Here is a 19,916-nt window from a genome sequence, read left to right as displayed (position 1 = left end):
GAGTCAAAGGATCTGGGTTCAGATCCCACTTTTGACACTTACTAGACATGTGTAAGTTACTTAATCCATTTAGGCTTCAATTCCCTCATCTGTAAAATGAAGGGGTTGGCCTAAGTGGCCTCTGGGGTCCCTTTAACTCTTGATCTATGATCCAGGGAATGTGCTCCCTTGAGAAGTTGTGGGTTTCCAATATTTGAAGGTTTTTAAGCACAGGATAGATGCTATATTGGGGTATATTTTAGGGGGGATTACTCTTTAGGTAGAGTTTGGACTTAGATGGCCATAGCATTTTGGCTACGAGATTCTACATCTCTGTGACTTCGATTTCCAACCTGACATGTTCCATCCACTGCCAGTTATCAACATTTTTTGTTGCTCCTATGCTGAAGCTAGCGATTCTGATGACTTTAGTAGACAAGATAATATGTACCTTAGGACAAGCTTCACCAAAGCCACCTAGAAATCAACTTTTTAAGATGAATTTAGTTGAAATTGGAGGAAGACCTCAGGGAAAGTCCTCAGAACACATGGTCCTTTGGGAAGAGAGATAGCAACCCCATGGGGGCTTATGCTCCTGAAGCTGTTCAGCAAAAGGAAGCAAGGTAGGGTGAAATTGAAGAGCTATCTATTCACCTTCAGGTGGGTGAGGGGTGAGGAGGGGCTAACCCTTTTAAACTACATATTCTTGCTTTATATAGTAAGCTCAGTTGTTTCTACTTTCAGAGTAGTATAAGTACTGTTAGAATCCTCTAAGTTTCAGCAACATGGGGGCAAACCCCCTGCTATTCCATCTTAGTTTTAACTCCTATGTGGCCCATGGTTATGCCTTGGGTTCCATTAATACAAAAGTTCCTGCAGAAGGCCCCAATTTTCATTCTCTCAGGTGCAATAATTTCACTATTCTCTCCACTATTTATCTCCAATAACCTCCTTCTCCTGTCTCCCAGACCTTCAACTTCTATACAAAAGGGAGTGGAGAGTGGAGGGTGGGGTTTGGGGCAGAAGCCTTTGTAAACCAAGGCAAACTCTCTCTTGATAGAATTTAGATATCTCTTTCCCCAAAGGGGAAGACTGGAGAACACTAAGGCCAGTTCTAGAGATTTAAATCCCCTTCTTCCTAAAAAGGAAGGAAACCAGAGAAAGATAATACTTTAAGCATGAGAAGAAAAGAAAAATTTAACATGCTTCTTGGGTACTATCCCACCTATGCTGAATAGGACACCAGGTAATAGATTGTAGGGGTTTATATACATTTTAAACAAAGGCAGGTAACATGTGCAGAAAAGGCCAAGTTTGTCCCCAGATTCATCTTATGACAGGTAAACCCTCAAAACACACCTCCACAGAAAAAGTTACCCACCTTGGGGGTTGGCCTAGGACCCCAGGAACTCCAAATTAGGATAAGCCCTCCCCTGTACCTCCCTAAGGTAGAGATTATTATAATGAAACTGATAATCAATTTACCCATACTGTAAATATAACTGTCTTTCCTTTTCCTATTGGACAGACACCTTCATGGTGGTCTCCCTGTGTTCACTCACAGTATTTCAATAAAACTTGGGAAACTGAGTCACTGAGTCTTGTAATTCTTTTGGGACAACTCATGATCAATCTGATCAATTAACCCCACCCAACATCATGATGTTCTGCTCACAGTGGGTGCCACTAAATATGAGTTGCTAACAGTGGTGATTATAATGAAGAAAAGTTTGTTTTTGCATAGAGAACTATCCAGCAAATATTTCTTAGGCATGACAACCATGAAATTGGGAAACTGGGAACAATCAGAGAATGGTTTCTGAATGAAACAGAAAAGCAAAAAAGGAATACAGACACATAATGTGGTGTAAAGGAAGGTGTGCCTTCAAATTCCACCCCAATCACTTCCTAACTGCATATATAATCCAAAGCAATCATTTACCCTCTCTGTAAATAAGTTTGCTTATCTATAAAATGAAAGAATTGAACCCAATATTGTCTAAGGTCCCTTCCATCTGTGATCCATCCTTGTTCTTAGGAAATTTTCCCAGACATCAAGCCTAAATTTGTCCCCTTTTTCCTAATCCATCTTGATTCTAACACTTCTCCTCTTTTGGTTATTTCTTGTTTATCTTGTATATAGTTGCTTGTACATAGTTGTTTACATTCTTTCTCCTCTGTTAGATTGTGAGCTCCCAAAGAACAGGGTCTGTCTTTTGCCGTTTATTTTTTGTTTTGTTTTGTTTTGTGTATCCCCATCACTAAACATGGTGCCTGGAACATAGTAAGTGCTTAATAAATGTTTATTAAGCAATTGACTTTGCAACTTTCCACCCCTTAATGGTTTCTGGTCCAGTCCTATCAGACCAAAGAAAACACATCTAAACCCTCTTCCATGAGAAAACCCTTCAAATACTTGAACAGAACAATCAGGAATGGTTAAATGAGGCAATGCTCTTATTTGTTAACTGAGTGGTTAGCAAAAGTGGGAGGAGAAAGGGGAGAAGGGACAAGGTAAGGTTGATGTGGGATGGAATTTGGGGTCAAATTGATTGTGAGTTGTCCCAAAAGAATTACAAGACTCAGTGACTTCGTTTCCCAAGTTTTATTGCAATACTGTGAGTGACCACAGGGAGAGACCAGAATAGTGGAAAGGTATCTCTCAAATAGTGAAAGAAAAGAGTTATATTTATAGTATAGATAAATTGATTATCAGTCTCATTATAATAATCTCCACCTTGGGGAGGTACAGGGGAGGGCTTATCCTAATTTGGAGTTCCTGGGGTCCTAAGCCAACCCCTGAGGCAGGTACCTTTTTCAGTGGAGGTTGTTTTGGGGGTTTAAAAGTCATAAGATGAATCTGGGGACAAATTTGGCCTTTTTTGCGCATGTCTTTCTGATTCCCATGGCTAGTTTCAAAATATCTCCATTTTTCATGAGAATTTCTATAGCTCTGTTTTATGTTTTATTGTTATTTGACCTGACCCTTTATGGATACTGATTTCCGTAGGTATGATAGCCTAGCATAAGTTATCCATTAACTGGGGTCTCACTCCTTTTTGGAGCTTATATTTGAATTAAAGCTTGGGTCTTAGGTTTTTCTGTTAACCCCTTTTTGCCTCCTACATCAAGGTGAGCTAGAGAACTGAGAGAGGAAAAGTTAAATGCATGATCCATGATGTGGTTAAGTGTAAGCCTTTGATATTAGAGTCAGTGGACCTGGGTTCCAATCCTACCTCAGCTCTTTCCTGTTTGTGTGACTTTGGGGAAGTCATTAAACTTCCCCGGGGCCTCCTTGGGTTTCCTTGTCTAGAAGTTAATGTGGGTACTTTAAAGAGACATAATAGGCCCAGATATCTCAGTTGAATCAATCAATCAATAAAGCATTTACTATGTACAAAGCACTGTGAGAAGTGCTACAGATACATATAGAAAAGCAAAACAGTTCTTATCTCAAAGAGTTCACATTCTAATGGTAGAGACAACACATAAAAAAGGCTTCAGCTTCAGATGGAAAACTCCCATAATCCTTAGGGTTCAGTGACAAAGCAGACATGAATGCTTCTTTATTTCATATTCCCTGATAAAGTGATAGCAGTTTCTGTTAGTGAGACGTTGACTGTGCCAAGAACTTGGGTAACAAGAACTGTATCTTCAGTAGATGTGGCTGTAGCAAATGCAGGGACAGTTGTCAGACTACATCTCCATGTCTACAGTATAAACTAGGTAGAAATTCCTTAATCAGTTTTGGAGGAATAAAGTTCTTTGATCATTAGATGACTCCACACAGGAAATATCTCATGATTTATTGAAAGAATCAGACACACTTCTGAGTCTGTGGATAACAACAGTCCAGTTGTAAAGTTCACATTCCAGTAGAAATGAGTCAAGTGGGTGGTTGAAAACCCATGTGCAGATAGGAAGTGATTGGGGTGGAATTTGAAGCCACACCTTCCTTTACACTACATTATGTGTGAGAGAGAATTGCCTTTGGTTGGGGTTGGGTGGGGGAGGATTGGATTTCTTTCCTTTCCCCCTTCTCTCACTCCCACCATTGACAAGGTAATAACCTTGAGAACTTTGAAAAGTTGGAAACTCTGGAGTTACCATGAGCAGGTTCCATTACAGTGATGCCTGGAGCAGCAGTAACCAAAGTGAATATATTGGGAAATCAGAATCATACTAAGGACAAAGAAGACACAGTGAGGAAAAGTAGCTTCAGACTTATACAAAAACAACAACCCTTAGAGCACAGCAGAGGGCTACACCTAAGGGATACTTCATAAGGACTCCTCAAAGGGAGAAATAGATTTTCAGTAAACACACTGCGAATTTCACCTTTGGTGGCATATGTGCTCTGTAAGTTTGAGCCCACTGTTTTCAGGGACCCAATTGTGCAAGGGGAAAGTATAACCCCCATGTGAGGGGAATTTTCTGTGATCACTATTCTTGCTGTTTTTTCTTAATAAATAAATACCCTTTCTAAAAGCTATGTAGTTGAACATCAGTGCAGAAAAAACACTGATTAAGGCTTATGACTAACCACATTAGAAACATTCTCAACCTCTTAGAGTTACTTCCTAAGACCTTGAGGGGTGTAAGTAACAGTAAGTAAGTAAGTAAGTAAGAGTAAGTAAGTAACAGTTACTCCTCTGGGGTAATCTTCCACATTGAATGGAACCTGGGGGAGTAGTTAGAAGGTGCATTACACTTATGCAGAGTTAAAATCTGTACTTTTAATTCATTTCTCCTAATCCTACCCCCTCTTAATTTGTCCTTGATAGAGAAAATGTTTTTTAAAAGTAAGTTAAAAAGTTGAATAAATTTCCCTTTTCTCTGTTGTCATTATTATTGTCCCATGAACCCCAGTCAGGGGTCTTATATGTTCACTAATCTTCTAATTAACCCAACTTCATTTTTAAAAGTCTTTTACATCATATTTTAAAAAAACATACTTTAATTGGTTTTGTTAAATAGTTCCAAATTACATGTAAAAAATTTTAACTTTCATTTTAAAAAATTTTGAGTTTCAAATTCTCTTTCTGTTGTTCTTCCCTCACCCCTTGAGAAGGCAAGCAATATGATACCAATTATACATGTGAAATTATGCAAATCATTTTCCATATTAGCCATGTTGTAAAAGAAAACACAGAGCAGCTAGTGGGTATAGTAGATAGAACTCTGAGACTGGAGTCAAAAAGACTCATCTTTGTGAATTTAAATCTGGCCTCTGACATTTATTAGCTGTGTGACCCTGGACAAGTCATTTAACCTCATTTGCCTCAGTGTTGTTTTGTTTTGTTGTTTTGTTTTCATTTGTAAAATAAGGTAGAGAAAGAAATGGCAAGCCACTCCAGTATCTTCGTCATGAAGAGTCAGGCACAACTGAAATGATTGAATAACAACAAAAAGAAAATATAAACACAAAAACAAGAAAAATAAAGTACGAAAAGTATGCTTCAATTTGCACTCAGAGTTCACCAGCTCTCTCTCTGGAGGTCACAGCATTTTTCATTATGGGACCTTTGGAATTATTTTGGATCACAGTCTTCATCAGAATGAATAAGCTTTTCACAGTTGATCATCCCTAATTTTAACCAGAAAATAAATCACAAGTCCATGAGACTTGCATTGCAACTAGATTTGTTACAAGAGAAATGAACATGCGTGTAGAACTCCAGGTCCAATGAGTTCAGTGGTGTGGGGAAAGCCTTTTCTATTTAAGGTACAGGGGAAAGGGGAAATCATAGGGGAGAGGAAAAACTCTCATCCCCTACTAAAGGGGAGAAGGAAGGTGACAGCAAAAGCAGCATCCTTTTCCTTTGGGAATTGCTGGATCATAAAGATAGGATGGCCTGCTTATCTACAAGGGTCCTAGCTGCACAAAGAGTTTCTCAGTCTTATGCAGACTGACTGACTCCTGTCTTGACTCCCAAGGACACACAGAGAGTTGAGCTGGGGGTGCAAACAGCAAATTATGTCATCTCAGGGGGATCTTTGTCCTTGATATGTTCAGGGCCCCCTGCATACTCCAGGTCTAGTGTTTCTGGAAAATATGGCAACTCAAGAAGACAAATTCAGGGGGCCCCTTAACACTTCCTCACCACCCCCCACCCTGCATTGGTCAAAAGTGCACTTGGTAAAACATCCCATTAGATACTACCCAGAAAGGGTCTCTGAAGGCTAAGTGAAGGAAACACTTCACAAGGATAAAGGTCAACAGACAGAAAGCTAACAAGGGACCTTGTGCACTTTACATCTCAGGAGTGATACAGGATAGTTCCAATTTCAAAGTGAGATCAGAACCATTAACCAAGCACGGTACAGGCCATAGTAAGAATGTTCAAAATCAGGGACTAATCCAAAGGGGAAAATCATACAATGTCAAGGTAACTGAAAGAACTTAGTATACAGATACAGAAAATAAAAGCAAAAAGGATATATAAGGTACATCAATATTAACATTAAGCCTCCTTGCATGTTAGTAATCCTTCCCAATGTCCATTCAATCACCACATTTCATCTTGGATCTCAGATGTCCCATGTAGTCATCCAGTTCCTGGCACATCTTTTCTTGGGACAGTCTAGAAAATATTATGTCCTCAGGGGCACCACTTCAGTGGATTTTCTTTCTGGTTCCAACTTACTTGCTGCTAAAATCTCTTACAAAGCAGATCTCAATACAAGATTCAAATACTAATTACAAAGTTTACTTCTGTAACAAGTAGTTGAGGTGGTGAAAACCAGTTGAAACCTTATGGTTCTGATCTAATCAATGACAGAGCTCTAAGGGGAACATCTCTGACCTGAAAGGTCAGAGAATTTAGCTTATAAATACCCATGCTGTTTCTATCTTTATCTAAACTCTGTACCTGACATAACAAGCTAAAGAGTTAATGTTACATTGATATATGTAAGACATTAAAATAAGAACTAAATATTTTAAATATCACAGAAGGCAGAACTCTTAAAACCTTCCACAATTTTGCTATTACTGTGTACAATGTTCTATTGGTTCTGCTCACTTCACTTTGAATCAGTTCATACAAGTCTTCCCAGGTTTTTCTGAAACCATCCTGCTTGTCATTTCTTAGAGCACAATAGTATTCCATTACAATCATATAACACAACTTATTCAGCTATTCCCTAATTGACAGGTATACTCCCAATTTCCAATTCTTTGCCACCACAAAAAGAGCAGCTATAAATATTTTTGTACAAGCAGGTGCTTTTTCTCTTTTCTTTGATCTATTTAGGATATAGACCTAGTAGAGGTATTGTTGCATCAAAAGGATATGCACAGTTTTTCTGTCCTTTCGGTGTAGTTCAAAATTATTCTCCAGAATCTTTGGACCAGTTCACAACTCTGTGACAGTGCATTAGTATCTCAATTTTTCCATAACCCCTACAGCATTTGTCATTTTCCTTTTCTGTCATATTAGCCAAACCACTAAGTGTGAAATGGTATCTGAGAGTTGCTTTAATCTGTATTTCTCTAATTAACAGTGATTTAGAACATTTTTTCATGTAAATATTGATAGTTTTGATTTCTCCTTCTGAAAACTGCCTGTTCATGCCCTTTCAACATATGTCAATTAAGGAAATTCTTGTATTTATTCTTTTTAGAAATTTGGCCCAGTCCCTGTATGTTTGAGAAATGAAAGCTTTGTCAGAAAAATGCTGTAAAATTTCCCCCCATTTCCTGATTTCCTTCTAATTTTGGCTGTATTTATTTTGTTTGTGCAAAAAAAAAAATTAATGTCATATAATCCGAATTATCCATTTACCTCCTGTGTTTCCTCTCTATTTTTTGTTTGGTCATACACTCTACCCTATCCATAGATCTGACAGGCAAATTTTTCCATACTCCCCTAACTTACTCATGATATCACCCCTTTTGTCTAAATCATTTATCCATTCTGACTTCATCTTGGTATACAGTATGAGATGCTAGTCTATGCCTAGTTTCTGACAAACTGCTTTCTAGTTTTCCCAGCAATTTTTGTCAAACAGTGAGTTCCTTCTTTACCTATTTTTGGAATAGTTTATATATTATTGGGATTAATTGTTCCCTAAGTGTTTGGTAGAATTCAATCATAAATCCATCTTACCCCAAAAGCTTGGATCTTTGGGTTTATCAAGCACTAAATTATTCTGGTCATTTACTACTGTGTAGTATATAACTAATCTAGTTCACCAATCCACCACTCTATTTCTTAGCCAGTACAAGATTGTTTTCATGATTAGTGCTTTGTAATATAGTTTGAAATCTGGTGCTACTAGCCTGCCTTCCTTCACAGTTGTTTCACTGATTCCCTTGATATTCTTGACCTTTGGTTCTTCCAGATCAATTTTGTTATTTTTTTCTAGCTTGATAAAATAAATCTTTAATAGTTTGATTGGTATGGCACTGAATTAGCTTAGGTAGAATTGTCATTTTTATTATATTATATTGTAAGGTTCTCTAAGTATACCATCATACCATCTGCAAAGAATGATAGTTTTGTTTCCTCATTACCTTTTTTTCTTCCTTCAATTTCTTTTTCTTCTCTTATTGCTATAGTTATCATTTCTAGTACAATATTGAATAATAGTTAATGAACATCCTTGTTTCACCCCTGACCTTACTGGGAAGGCTTCAAGTTCATCTTCCATTTGTCCCTATGCTTTCTAATGTTTGAGTAGGAATGGGCATTACATTTTATCAAGAGCTTTTTCTACATCTTTTGCTATAATCATATGATTATTGTTTTTGTTATTGATGTGGTCAATTTTGCTTATAGTTTTCCTAATATTGAACCAGACCTGAATTCCTGAAATAAATCCTACCTGGACATAGCATATGATCTTTGTGATATATTGCTTTAATCTATTTCTAGTAATTTACTTTAAATGTTTGCATTGATATTAATTAGGAAAATTGGCACTTAATTTTCTTTTTTCTGTTTTTGCTCTCCCAGGTTTGGGGAGAGCATATGTGTGCCAACAAAGGAATCTGGTAGAAATTCTTCTTTACCTCTTTTTCAAATAGTGTATATAGTATTAGGATTAATTGTTCCTTAAATGTTTAGTAGAATTCAATTGTAAACCCATGTGGTCATTGGGATTTTTTTCTTGGACAGCTTATTTAGGGCTTGTTCAATTTTTTTTTCCTAAGATAGGGTTGTTTAAATCTGGATAATTTATATTTTTATAAATATCCATCCATTTCACTTAGATTGTCAGTTTTACTGGCATATGAGTATTTTATGTCATCATTAATATTTATGTCCAACCTCTGCTCACTCTGAGCTTCAGCACTTCTGACAGGATTGTGGCCCCTCTTTTGTATTCTTCTTCAGTTAACTGCCCTTGCAGGCATATCTCTATACACATCTTTTAAAAATAAAAGATGGTCGATGAGTACCCTATTCATTCACCCAGTCTCCTTAGACAGTTTCCCCCTTTCTTCCTCTATAGAATTGTCTGTATTTCTATTGTCAGAATTGCATTGCTGAAGGCATCCCACTGAACTCCCCTATATGATTTTAGACCATGGGATCCTACCTTCCTTTGAATTCTAAAATCTATCCTCCCAAAATTGAATAAAACCTCCATCTCCTCTCTCAACATCCCCTGTGCCTTTCAGATTATGCCCAACTTTTCACCTCTATCAATCATGAACCCTAAGACAGAGTGGGCTCTTTCTCCCAAGGTTCTTTACTTTGGGAATTAATTTCTACTTTTTGGTTAGAATCAGTCTATAATAGCAGTCCCTTTAATCACCTTTTGGTTAGGGATATTTCCTAAGGAGGTGTAATAAGAATAAAATATCCCCCTAAAAGTCTGTGGCATACTCTCCCACAAATATATATAAAAGCCAGGGGAAAGTGGGTTCAGCTATTGAGCACATGTAGCACCTGGAAGTCACTTTTCTGGATATCTCAAAATGTTCTCCTTGGGTATACTATAATTTTCTGCTGGTCTTCTTATAGAGTCCTGAAGCTGCCTTTCATCAGTGTAATTTTTCCTCAGTTCCTAATGTAGACATTGCCATCAACTGAGAAGCAAGACTTATCAGCATAAAACAGATTAAAAGGGAATCCAGGATGGCTGAGGACAAAGCCACAGTAAATCTAGTTTGGAGCTGTGGGAATGAATCACTGCCAAAATGAATTGTCCAGTAATAAGATATGCAGGCTATTTTTTTTACAAGGAATGCTGATGGTCAATCAATCAATAGGCATTAGTTATGCACCTACTCTGTGCTGGACACTATGTTAAGTGCTTGGAATACAAGTCTAAGGAGTAAAACAATCACTATTGAAGGGAGACTGCATTCTAATGGATGACAAGTGTGTATGTATATATACATATACATATATATGCATGTATATATGTGTGCATGTATGTATATAACATAAGTATAAAGTGATTAAGTACAAATATTTACAAAATAACAATATGATATGCTTATACCTCATCAGTACCCTCTGCCCTTCTGATTGTCCATTTAGGGAGGGAGTCCAGACTATCCATCTCTTTATTTTCCAATGAGCTATACTCCTTTGACTTCTTCATCATACCCTGAACTAGGTACCTTCTCTTCTCTGCTCTGTTCACTTTCTTTTTGCATTGTCTTCCCTCAGTAAATTGTAAGCTCCTTGAAGGCAGGGACTATCTTCTTTTTGTGTTTGAGGCAATTGGAGTTAAGTGACTTGCCCAGGATCACACAGCTAGTAAGTATCAAGTGTCTGAGGCTGAATTTGAACTCGGGTCTTCCTGAATCCAGGGCCAGTGCTCTATCCACTGCACCACCTAGCTGCCCCGGATGATTTTTTTTTTAATGTGCTCTAGCATCTGGCACATAGTAAACACTTAATAAATCTTTGTTGAAATATCCACTGAAGGTAGTGAGAGGCAGCTGGGTGACACAAGGAGTAAGAGCTCTAGACTTAGATTCAGATAGATCTGAGTTCAAATCCTGCCTAAGACACTTACTAGCAGTGTGATCCCAGAGCCATCACTTAACTTCTCTCAGTCTTAGTTCACTCATATATAAAATAGCACCCACATCACAGGTTTTTGTGAGATTCCACTGAGATAGCATATGTTCACTGCTAAAGATATAAATTATAATATATTATATGATGTTATATAGATACATACTACCAATTGTCGTGAAGGTAGTTTGGGAGCAAGGACACTAGCAGTTGAAGAAGGATCAGGAAAGTTTTCATGCAGAAGTTGGTGTTTGAGCTTCTTGAAAAAGTCTAAAGAACCCACAACTCTTCAAACCTGGATTCTGTCTCCACCAAGATCAAATCAGATATTTCCTGTTAGACTGAAAAACATAAAGCATCAGCTAAAGAAAGATTGCCATTATCATTATTCCCCTTACGTAATTGGCTATATAAGGGAAGATACTTGTGGAATCCACAAGAGGCTTCCCTGAAACAATTCTATTCAATTCAGCAAATGGTTATTAAGTATCTTCAATGTACAAGGCAGCCTCTTAAGGAGATACAAAGATAGAGAAGACAGGATAAGATAAGTCAAGTATACAGATCACTATAGAAAAATGAGAACAAGTCTGAGCACCACTTCAGGAAAGGCCAAAGAATAAGATCATGTCCCATTGAAGCAGGGGGGATCAGGGAAGGAATCTTGGAGGGTAAGTGGGCATGAGTCGAATAATCAATTAAAAATAATTTGTTGGGGCAGCTAGGTGGCACAGTGGATAGAGCACTGGCCCTGGATTCAGGAGGACCTGAGTTCAAATCCAGCCTCAGACACTTGATACTTACTAGCTGTGTGACCCTGGGCAAGTCACTTAACCCCAATTGCCTCACCAAAAAAAAAAAAGAAAGAATTTGTTAATTAACAACTGTGTGCCAGTGTCCATGCCAAAGTCTGTGCTAGGTCCTAGGGACAGAGAAAGCAAAAAACTCAACCTTCAAGGAGCCTACACTGGATCAGGAGAAACAATGTATGCAAATATAATTAAATACAAAATATATACAATGTAAATATGAAGTGTATCCCCTCTCCCCACCTCCCTCCCACACCAAAGAATGAACAAAGGTGAAGGAGGTGAGTGGGTGAGAAGATTAAGATCCATATGGAGGGGGGTTAACACTCCAGCCCATGATCCAATAAGTTCCTATTTTAACTAATTATTCTTGTTAACCAGACACTTAGATCTGTGCTTCCATACATAGAAAGGAAGGGAAGAAGAAATGGAGGGAAGAGGAAAGGGATACCCTCTGAATTTGGCACCTTGAGACAAAGCCCCAGTCACTCTGCTCCTCCACAGTTACCAACACCTGGTTATAATATATCTTTTGCTTGTGTTCTTCACATTGTATGGGAAAGAAGCCCCCAACATTTCTGGGAGAAAGTCTTTCTCACTTTGACCCTAACCTACCTTGCCAGCCTTCTCTCTCTCTCTTCTCTCTCTCTCTCTCTCTCTCTCTCTCTCTCTCTCTCTCTCTCTCTCTCTCTTCTCTCTCTCTCTCTCTCTCTCTCTCTCTCTCTCTCTCTCTCTCCCTCCCTCCCTCTCTCTCTCTCTCTCTCTCTCTCTCTCTTCTCTCTCTCTCTCTCTCTCTCTCTCTCTCTCTCTCTCTCTCCCTCCCTCCCTCTCTCTCTCTCTCTCTCTCTCTCTCTCTCTCTCTCTCTCTCTCTCTCTCTCTTCTCTCTCTCTCTCTCTCTCTCTCTCTCTCTCTCTCTCTCCCTCTCTCTCTCTCTCTCTCTCTCTCTCTCTCTCTCTCTCTCTCTCTCTCTCTTCTCTCTCTCTCTCTCTCTCTCTCTCTCTCTCTCTCTCTCTCTCTCTCTCTCTCTCTCTCTCTCTCTCTCTCTCTCTCTCCCTTCCCCCAGAGAAACTGGACCATCCTGTGTTCACTGAATATAGCCCAATCTTCCCCACCCCTGTACCTGGACTCCTGCTGCTGTTCTTTCCTATCTGTCAAATTGAAGATTATCCTTCAAGGCTCATCTTTTTGTTGTTTAATCATTTCAGTTGTGTCTGACTCTTTGTGACCCCATTGAGCGTTTTCTTGGCAAAGATACAGGAGTAGTTTGCCATTTCCTTCTCCAACTCATTGTACAGGTAAGGAAACTGAAGCAAACAGTGTTAAGTGATTTACCCAGGGTCAGATAGCTAGTAAGTGTCTGAGGCTGGATTTGAATTCAGGTCTTCCTGCCTCCAGGCCAGCACTCAATGTACCACACCACCTAGCCCCCCCACCCCAAGACTCATCTTAAATGCTACCTTACCCATTAAGCCTTCCCTGGACTCCCTCAGTTTTGACCTCTACATTCCTATCCTTTGTGCCTCTATTATTGCTCTAATACATTCCTTCTACTAAATTGTAAAGGTCCATGAGGGCAAGACAAGACTGTCTTATTTTTCTTGGCATGCTCCACAGTATCTAGCATAATGCATTCTATGTGGAAGGATGGGAGGGAAGGAGAGAGGGAGGGAGGAAAGGCAGGAGGGAAGGAGGAAGAAAGGAAAGAAGGAAGAAGGGAAGGAGGGAGGGAAGGAAGGAAGGAAGAAAGGAAAGGAAGGAGGGAGGGAGGGAGGTGGGAAGGAGGGGTATTTGTTGTGAATGTATCTGGGAAGAGGTAATTAAGGAGAGAGAGAGAGAGAGAGAGAGAGAGAGAGAGAGAGAGAGAGAGAGAGATCTAACAGAACAGTAAGGTATTTTGCTAAATATCTGTATCTAGCTGGGGTTCAAGGATATAAAAAATATATTTAGAATTACAGATCCTGTAATACAACTTTCCTGAGAAGAGAAGCATTATGCTGGGAAACCCATTTAAGTAATGAGTCAGTAGTAGAGAGATGGAGGGACAAATAGGAATAGTCCAAACAACACTTCTCACCACACTGCTGTTATTAAGTGTTGAATATATACATATCAATGGATTGATTGTTCACTTCCATGTAATGTAGTAGTATTTCCAGGATAGGAATGTATGTCCCTACATTCACAAGCCATTTGAGTCTGTGCAGAGCAGAACTGACTAGTTCCTGGCTAGACATGGGTCACAGCATATCCATCCTTCATTCTCGATGAGGACCAATGACATCATGGGGGTAAATTCTTCCCTTGCTTGTGAATTGGATTTAAGAGAGGCATTAATCCTGCCTCTCAAAGCCTTCACCGAAGGGTAAGAAGCAGAGCATCGAGATCATCTGCTTGATCCTTAGTTATTTGTTGGGGATCCTTGGAATGGAGGGAAGTATTCTAGAGTAGGTGAAGAATCTTCCTGACTAAAGTCTGACACACCCTGGTACCATCTGTTAAGGCCCGGTGGGCCTCATATTAGCACCAGGAATGGGTGTGAGATACCAGTATGTGTCCTGAACACCGCTGAGCACAGATGTGATGAGAATTACTTTGAAAACACAATTCTGACAGCTTAGCCCTATGTAAACCTACATGCCTGCTTTTCACAGAGCAAGAGAACTGGATTCAGCTCAGTTCTCCTTTTCATTGGTGTTAGCAACTTGCTCTTTGGGCACAGAATGATTTGTGCTGTCTTCTTCCAGCCCCACCTTTTTAATTTCACCCCTTGCTCCTGACTGATACCTCTCCTGACAGATAAGAAGAAGAAGGCTTCCTTAAAAGCAGTGGAAGGGTCAGCAGCTGCAGGATCCACAAGATTCTGAGAGAAGACACCTGAAGCTGAGCAGCGCTTTATCTGGGAGAAGGCAGCTCGTGAAAAATTCATTCACAGACTCTGTGCTAGCTGCACAATCCTCCCATGCATGCAGGCACACATGTACACTTGCATGAGCACACACACACACACACACAGAGCCCACTCTAGGAACAGTGGCTCTGGATTGACAACTCAGAGCTGGAGAGGGGGAGGAGGCTTCTCTGCTGATGAGTAGCAGCGAAGAACAGCAGTCTGTGTTTCCTGGGTCTCTGTGGGCAACATCTAGGGTGAAGGAGGAGGAGGCAGAGGGAAGAAGCAGAGTGTGAGAGGTAGGCTGCTGAAGCGCATCAGTGGCACCGGCCTATTGCCTGCCCACCCTAGACCTGACCCTGATTGTCCAGAATGGCTCTCTTAGTTCATCTGAAGACCATCACAGAACTGAAAGGCAAGGGTGACCGCATCGCCAAAGTGACTTTCCGAGGTATGGACCAGTTCTACTTGCTTTCTGTGAGATGGGTTTGTAGAGGATCCCTCCCTCACTTTGAAAGAGTAGCCAAGCCAAAGGATGTCTGTATGGGCACCTGCAGGACTCAGAAGGGTGATTGAGGATGGGGGTGGTGAGAAGAGAAAAAGTTCTCTGCAGAGCCCTAGGAGATGGGGCTTTGAAATTGTAAGACCCTTGACCCTAGCTAGGCTGGTCCTTTGGATTTCTTGGGCAATGAGGGTTCTCCCTTTTTCTATGTCTCTTTGTCTGGGTTGTTTTTACCCCGTTATGTTTCTGCCCCCCCCCTTTTGTCTACCTCTTCTTATATTTGTGATTCTGCATGTGCTCATTCCAGAGTTGGTTGAGAATTCATCTGGTTGCAGGGGGCTTCTGGGGAAGGCAGCAGTTGGGAGGAGGGTAGAATAGTCTTCCAGCAGACCAATACTGAATAGAGCTGGCCACAGGGAGCCCCTCCTTGGGAGATTCCAGCCCCTGAGGTCCAGAGTCTAGTTTTAGTACCAGCTGCTTCTCCCTCCCCCACTTCCCCTTTACTCACACACAGGTTTGAGGATCTGATCCCAAACAGGCACAGACCAAGTCGTACCCAAGACCATGCCCAGACAGAAGAACCTCAAGGAGGCCAGGGGTGAACCTGTGCTCAGGCTCAGTGTTCAGACACAGAGCATCTTGACCAGCCTTCAGATCTGCTATGGTACCTGGTGCATATGTCTATGTGTTTCCTTTAGCCCTGTTCATGAGTCTCACCCTTGCTCCCTCTCCACATCTCCCTTTGGATACTGCTTTCCTTCTGACCCCCCCCCCCCTTCTAACCATGTTCATCTCAGCTTCTCTTGTCCCTGCCCACTGCCGATCCTTTTACCTCAGGACACACCATGGTGCCATTTGTCCAAAGCCCAGATGCCATATCTGTTAACTAAGTGGATAGGGTGTTGGACTTAGAATCAGTAAACCCTGAATTCCAATCCTGTCTTAAATATTTACTTAGCTGTGTGACCCTGGGAAAGCCACTTAACCTTTGTTTTCCTCCATTTTCTTATCTGTGAAATGGGGATAATAATAGCACCCACCTCACAGGGTTGTTGTGAGGATCAAAGGAGATAACACTTGTAAAACATTTTGAAAACCTTTAAGTGCTATAGAAATGCTAGCTGTTGTTGTTGTTGTTAGGTTGTTGATGGAAAACCACCTATACTAAGTGGGGATTGGAGCAGATGTATGTGAAGAAATGTAGGGAGAAAACATTTACCCTACTCTGATTCCAGACAGAAGAATCTTATATGACAGAAATATTTTGTAATCCAAAAATGTTTCCAAAACCTGTTTTCTGCACCTGTCCTGTATCAAGGAAGGAGGGAGGAGCTGAGTTTCCTTGCTCCTCCTTTGTAACACATCAGTAGGAACCCCATGAGCTACTTGTAGGAATAGAGATTGTAACAGAGTGCTTTGCCTCAGGCTTTTAATACTAAATATTAGAGACAGATATTCACTCTCCCCACCCCCTCCCAAAGGTCTAGAACTCTTATGGCTCACCAGCTCCTGGTCACAGCTCTGCACATTGTTTTTATTTCTACTGCCACTGCCACTGCCACTGCCACTGCCACTGCCACTGCCGCTGCTGCTGCTGCTGCTGCTGCTGCTGCTGCTGGTGGGGTGTGTGTGTGTGTGTGTGTGTGTGTGTGTGTGTGTGTGTGTGTGTGTGTGTGGTCCCTGCATGCCTGTAGTTTGTCTCTCCCACCTCTTTCTAGGAGTTGGGGGACAAGGGTCATCAACTGCACCAAGAGTACAAGCACTGTCTCTGGAGGACAGTCTCTTTCTTGGCACAACTGCACTAGATTCCCCCCCCCCCCCAATGGTTCAAACTAAAGTTAGCTATGGTACCATGAAAATGAAGTCAGGTCAAGTGCTAGAAGTAACCTTCTGAGTCCTTCCCTCACTGCAGGTAAGCCCCACCCCGAACTGGCCTCTCTCTGCTCCATCCCCTGGTGGCCTCCCCAGGAATGACTTTTTGGCCTTCCCCATGAGGTCTCCTCCCCTATCCTTCCCCACATTTGCAATAGGATTCCTAGGTATGTCTGATCAGCAGCTGAGTCATTAGCAAAATGATGATTAGCAAGAAGAGTCCAGGCTAGTAGAATAAGAGACACCAGATGGGTATATTGTTGGCCTTTTTGGAACAGTCCAGGGTGTACCTTTCCCCTGCAGCATTCTCTCCATGCAGAAACTGACAAAAAAAAAAAAAAACAACCAAATTTTCCTATCTTTATCAAACTGAATTCTGTGCTAACAAATATCACAGTATTTGGATGCTGTAGCACTTTTAGCCAAAATAATAAAAAAATATTCACATTTCTTCTTATAGTTCAGATATAAAGTTCATAAAACTCTTTATTCAAAATGACCTTTAAAAGATGATGATGCAAGTATTTTTACTCTCATTTTACAGACAATGAAACTGAAGTTGAAAGGTAGGGTAGTGGTGTGTGTCAGAGGTGTTGTTAGACACACAGCCTTCAAGCCTCATGCTGCCCACAACAGTCCCAAGTGAGATCTGAAACAGACTAAAATATAATTGGAAAATAAATAACAAAATAAATAAAAATGCAACAAAACATAGATAGTATTAATGTGTGCTTTTCTAAGTCAATATGTGGCCCTTGGGCATCCTTTATGTATAATTTAGTGGCCCCATTTCTATTTGAATCGACACCACTGGTGTGTTCATCTCATCCAGAATCATGTATTTCATACTGTCAAAGGCAGGATTCCAACTCAGACCTCTCCTGATTACAAAAGTCCACTGTGTCACACAGCCTTTAATTGGGGGGGGGGGGGTGCTTAGATGACATCATGGAGACTACATAAATCAATTCCATTTTGCAGGCCAGATAGTTTAAGGCAAAGTGAGAAAATGACTATTTGGGTTGACCCTGAATAAACTGGATAAAAGGAATGTAAACCCTTTGAGAGCAAGGACTGCTTCCTATTTGTTGTTGTATCATTAGGCCTAGGACAATGCCTAACTGTTTAATAAAGGTCTGTTGAATTGAATTAATGAAAGGAGGAGAATTGATCCTTGAATCCAGTCCCCTCTCTGTGAGCGAGTTCTAGCCATTTTCCTTCCACATGATGTATTGGGTCTTGGTTTTCCCCACATGCCCCACCTCCTTGATACCTTTTCTTTAGTCTGAGACTCAAAACTCTATAAGAACAGATGAGGGAGGGGCAGCTAGGTGGCGCAGTGAATAAAGCACTGGCCCTGGATTCAGGAGTACCTGAGTTCAAATCCGGCCTCAGACACTTGACACTTAGTAGCTGTGTGACCCTGGGCAAATCACTTAACCCCCGTTGCCCTGCAAAAAAAAAAAAAAAAAAGAACAGATGAGGGAAGGGGTAGCTAGGTGGCTCAGTGGATAAAGCACTGGCCCTGGATTCAGGAGGACCTGAGTTCAAATCTAGCCTCAGACACTTGACACTTACTAGCCGTGTGACCCTGGGCAAGTCATTTAACTCTCATTGCCCTGAAAAAACAAACAAACAAAAAAACAGTTGAGGCAGACAGCTAGAGCTGGTTGCAGAGTGAGCAACCAGTTAAATAACAACAACAGTTAATATTGATATATCACTTTAAGGTTTACAAAGCATTTACAACTACTTCATTTTTATCCTTATAATTACTCTGGGAGGTAGGAGGCTTATATTCTATAACCTCTTTTTATAGATGATGAAATTGAGGGAGTTAGGTTCACACAGCTAAGTAAATGTCTGAAGCTGGATTTGAACTCAGATCTAGTGGTTTATCCACTGCTGCTGCCTCTAGCCCAGCCATGGTGGATAGAAAACAAATGTCAGCATCAAAACCCCAGAAAGACTGAGGTGTATTTGATCAGAGGTCCTGGGAGTAAAAGAGAGCTAACTCTTTCCTTTGGGTCACTCACTACACGTGCTCATATTACAGCAGAAGGGAAAAGACAGGAGTGACAAATCCATTGCCAGATGTTTGTTTGGCTTCACCCAGACCCTTGGAGGCCAGACTAATCCCAGGTCGGTTTAGGGGTCTCCTGGCCAATTTCTCCCTTTGCAGCAGTGGTTCTCATCCAATCCAAACCTGGATTGGGACCACTGTTTGATGTGTGACATTAGACCAGATTCTGTGAAGATTCTTCTGCTCCATTGTGGGTGGGAAGGTGGGTGGATCTTCCCTCTGTCACCAGATGTCCTGTGATCCAGTGACTGGCTTCAGCCTGACTTACTTCTTCCTTCAGCCAGAAGAGTGAAGGGTAAGGACTTCTTGTAGCTTTGAGAAACCACACTGGGAGCCACTCAAAGCAATAAAGTTGGCACATTTTTTGCCTGCTAATAATGGATCACGTTTTTATAGCTCATTGTTTCCTGTGTTTTCCTACCTCTGGGTCTTTCTTCACTCTGCTCCCAGTTCCTGAACTTCCCATCCCCTCTTTGCTGAATTCCTGCCCATCCTCTAAAACCCAAGTCAAATGCTACTTCTTTGTGGAAGCCTTCCCTTACATTCCCTGCTTTGATAATCATATTCTCCTTTCAGACATCCCATAGTATTTTCTATGTGTTCCTGTAATGCAGATATCATGGAATGAATGAATAAAATGAATTTAAGGAGGCAGCTAGGTAGCACAATGGATAAAGTGCCAGGTCTGGAGTCAAGAAGACTCCTCTTTGGGAGTTCAAATCCAACCTCAGATATTTACTAGCTGTGTGACCCTGGGCAAGTCATTTAATCCTGTTTTTGCCTCAGTTTTCCTCATCTGTA

The 19,916-nt window shown here is 40.8% G+C and overlaps 1 protein-coding gene across 6 annotated transcripts in view; it reads left to right on the top strand.

Annotated features, from left to right (window-relative positions):
• The first annotated feature begins 14,846 nt into the window (after positions 1-14,846).
• OTOF (otoferlin) overlaps positions 14,847-19,916 on the top strand; it is a 185,015-nt gene continuing 179,945 nt past the window's right edge. For all 6 annotated transcript variants that reach the window (XM_043987816.1, XM_043987814.1, XM_043987817.1 and 3 more), the window contains exon 1: positions 14,847-15,109. In XM_043987816.1, the coding sequence (XP_043843751.1) occupies positions 15,031-15,109 (79 nt within the window). In that variant the 5' untranslated portion in view covers positions 14,847-15,030. The remainder of the gene's footprint in view (positions 15,110-19,916) is intronic.

The sequence above is a fragment of the Dromiciops gliroides genome, chromosome 2, assembly GCF_019393635.1.
Source record: "Dromiciops gliroides isolate mDroGli1 chromosome 2, mDroGli1.pri, whole genome shotgun sequence".
Lineage (NCBI taxonomy): Eukaryota > Metazoa > Chordata > Mammalia > Microbiotheria > Microbiotheriidae > Dromiciops > Dromiciops gliroides.
Note: the sequence above shows the minus strand (reverse complement) of the source record. Positions and strands in the feature narration are given on the sequence as shown.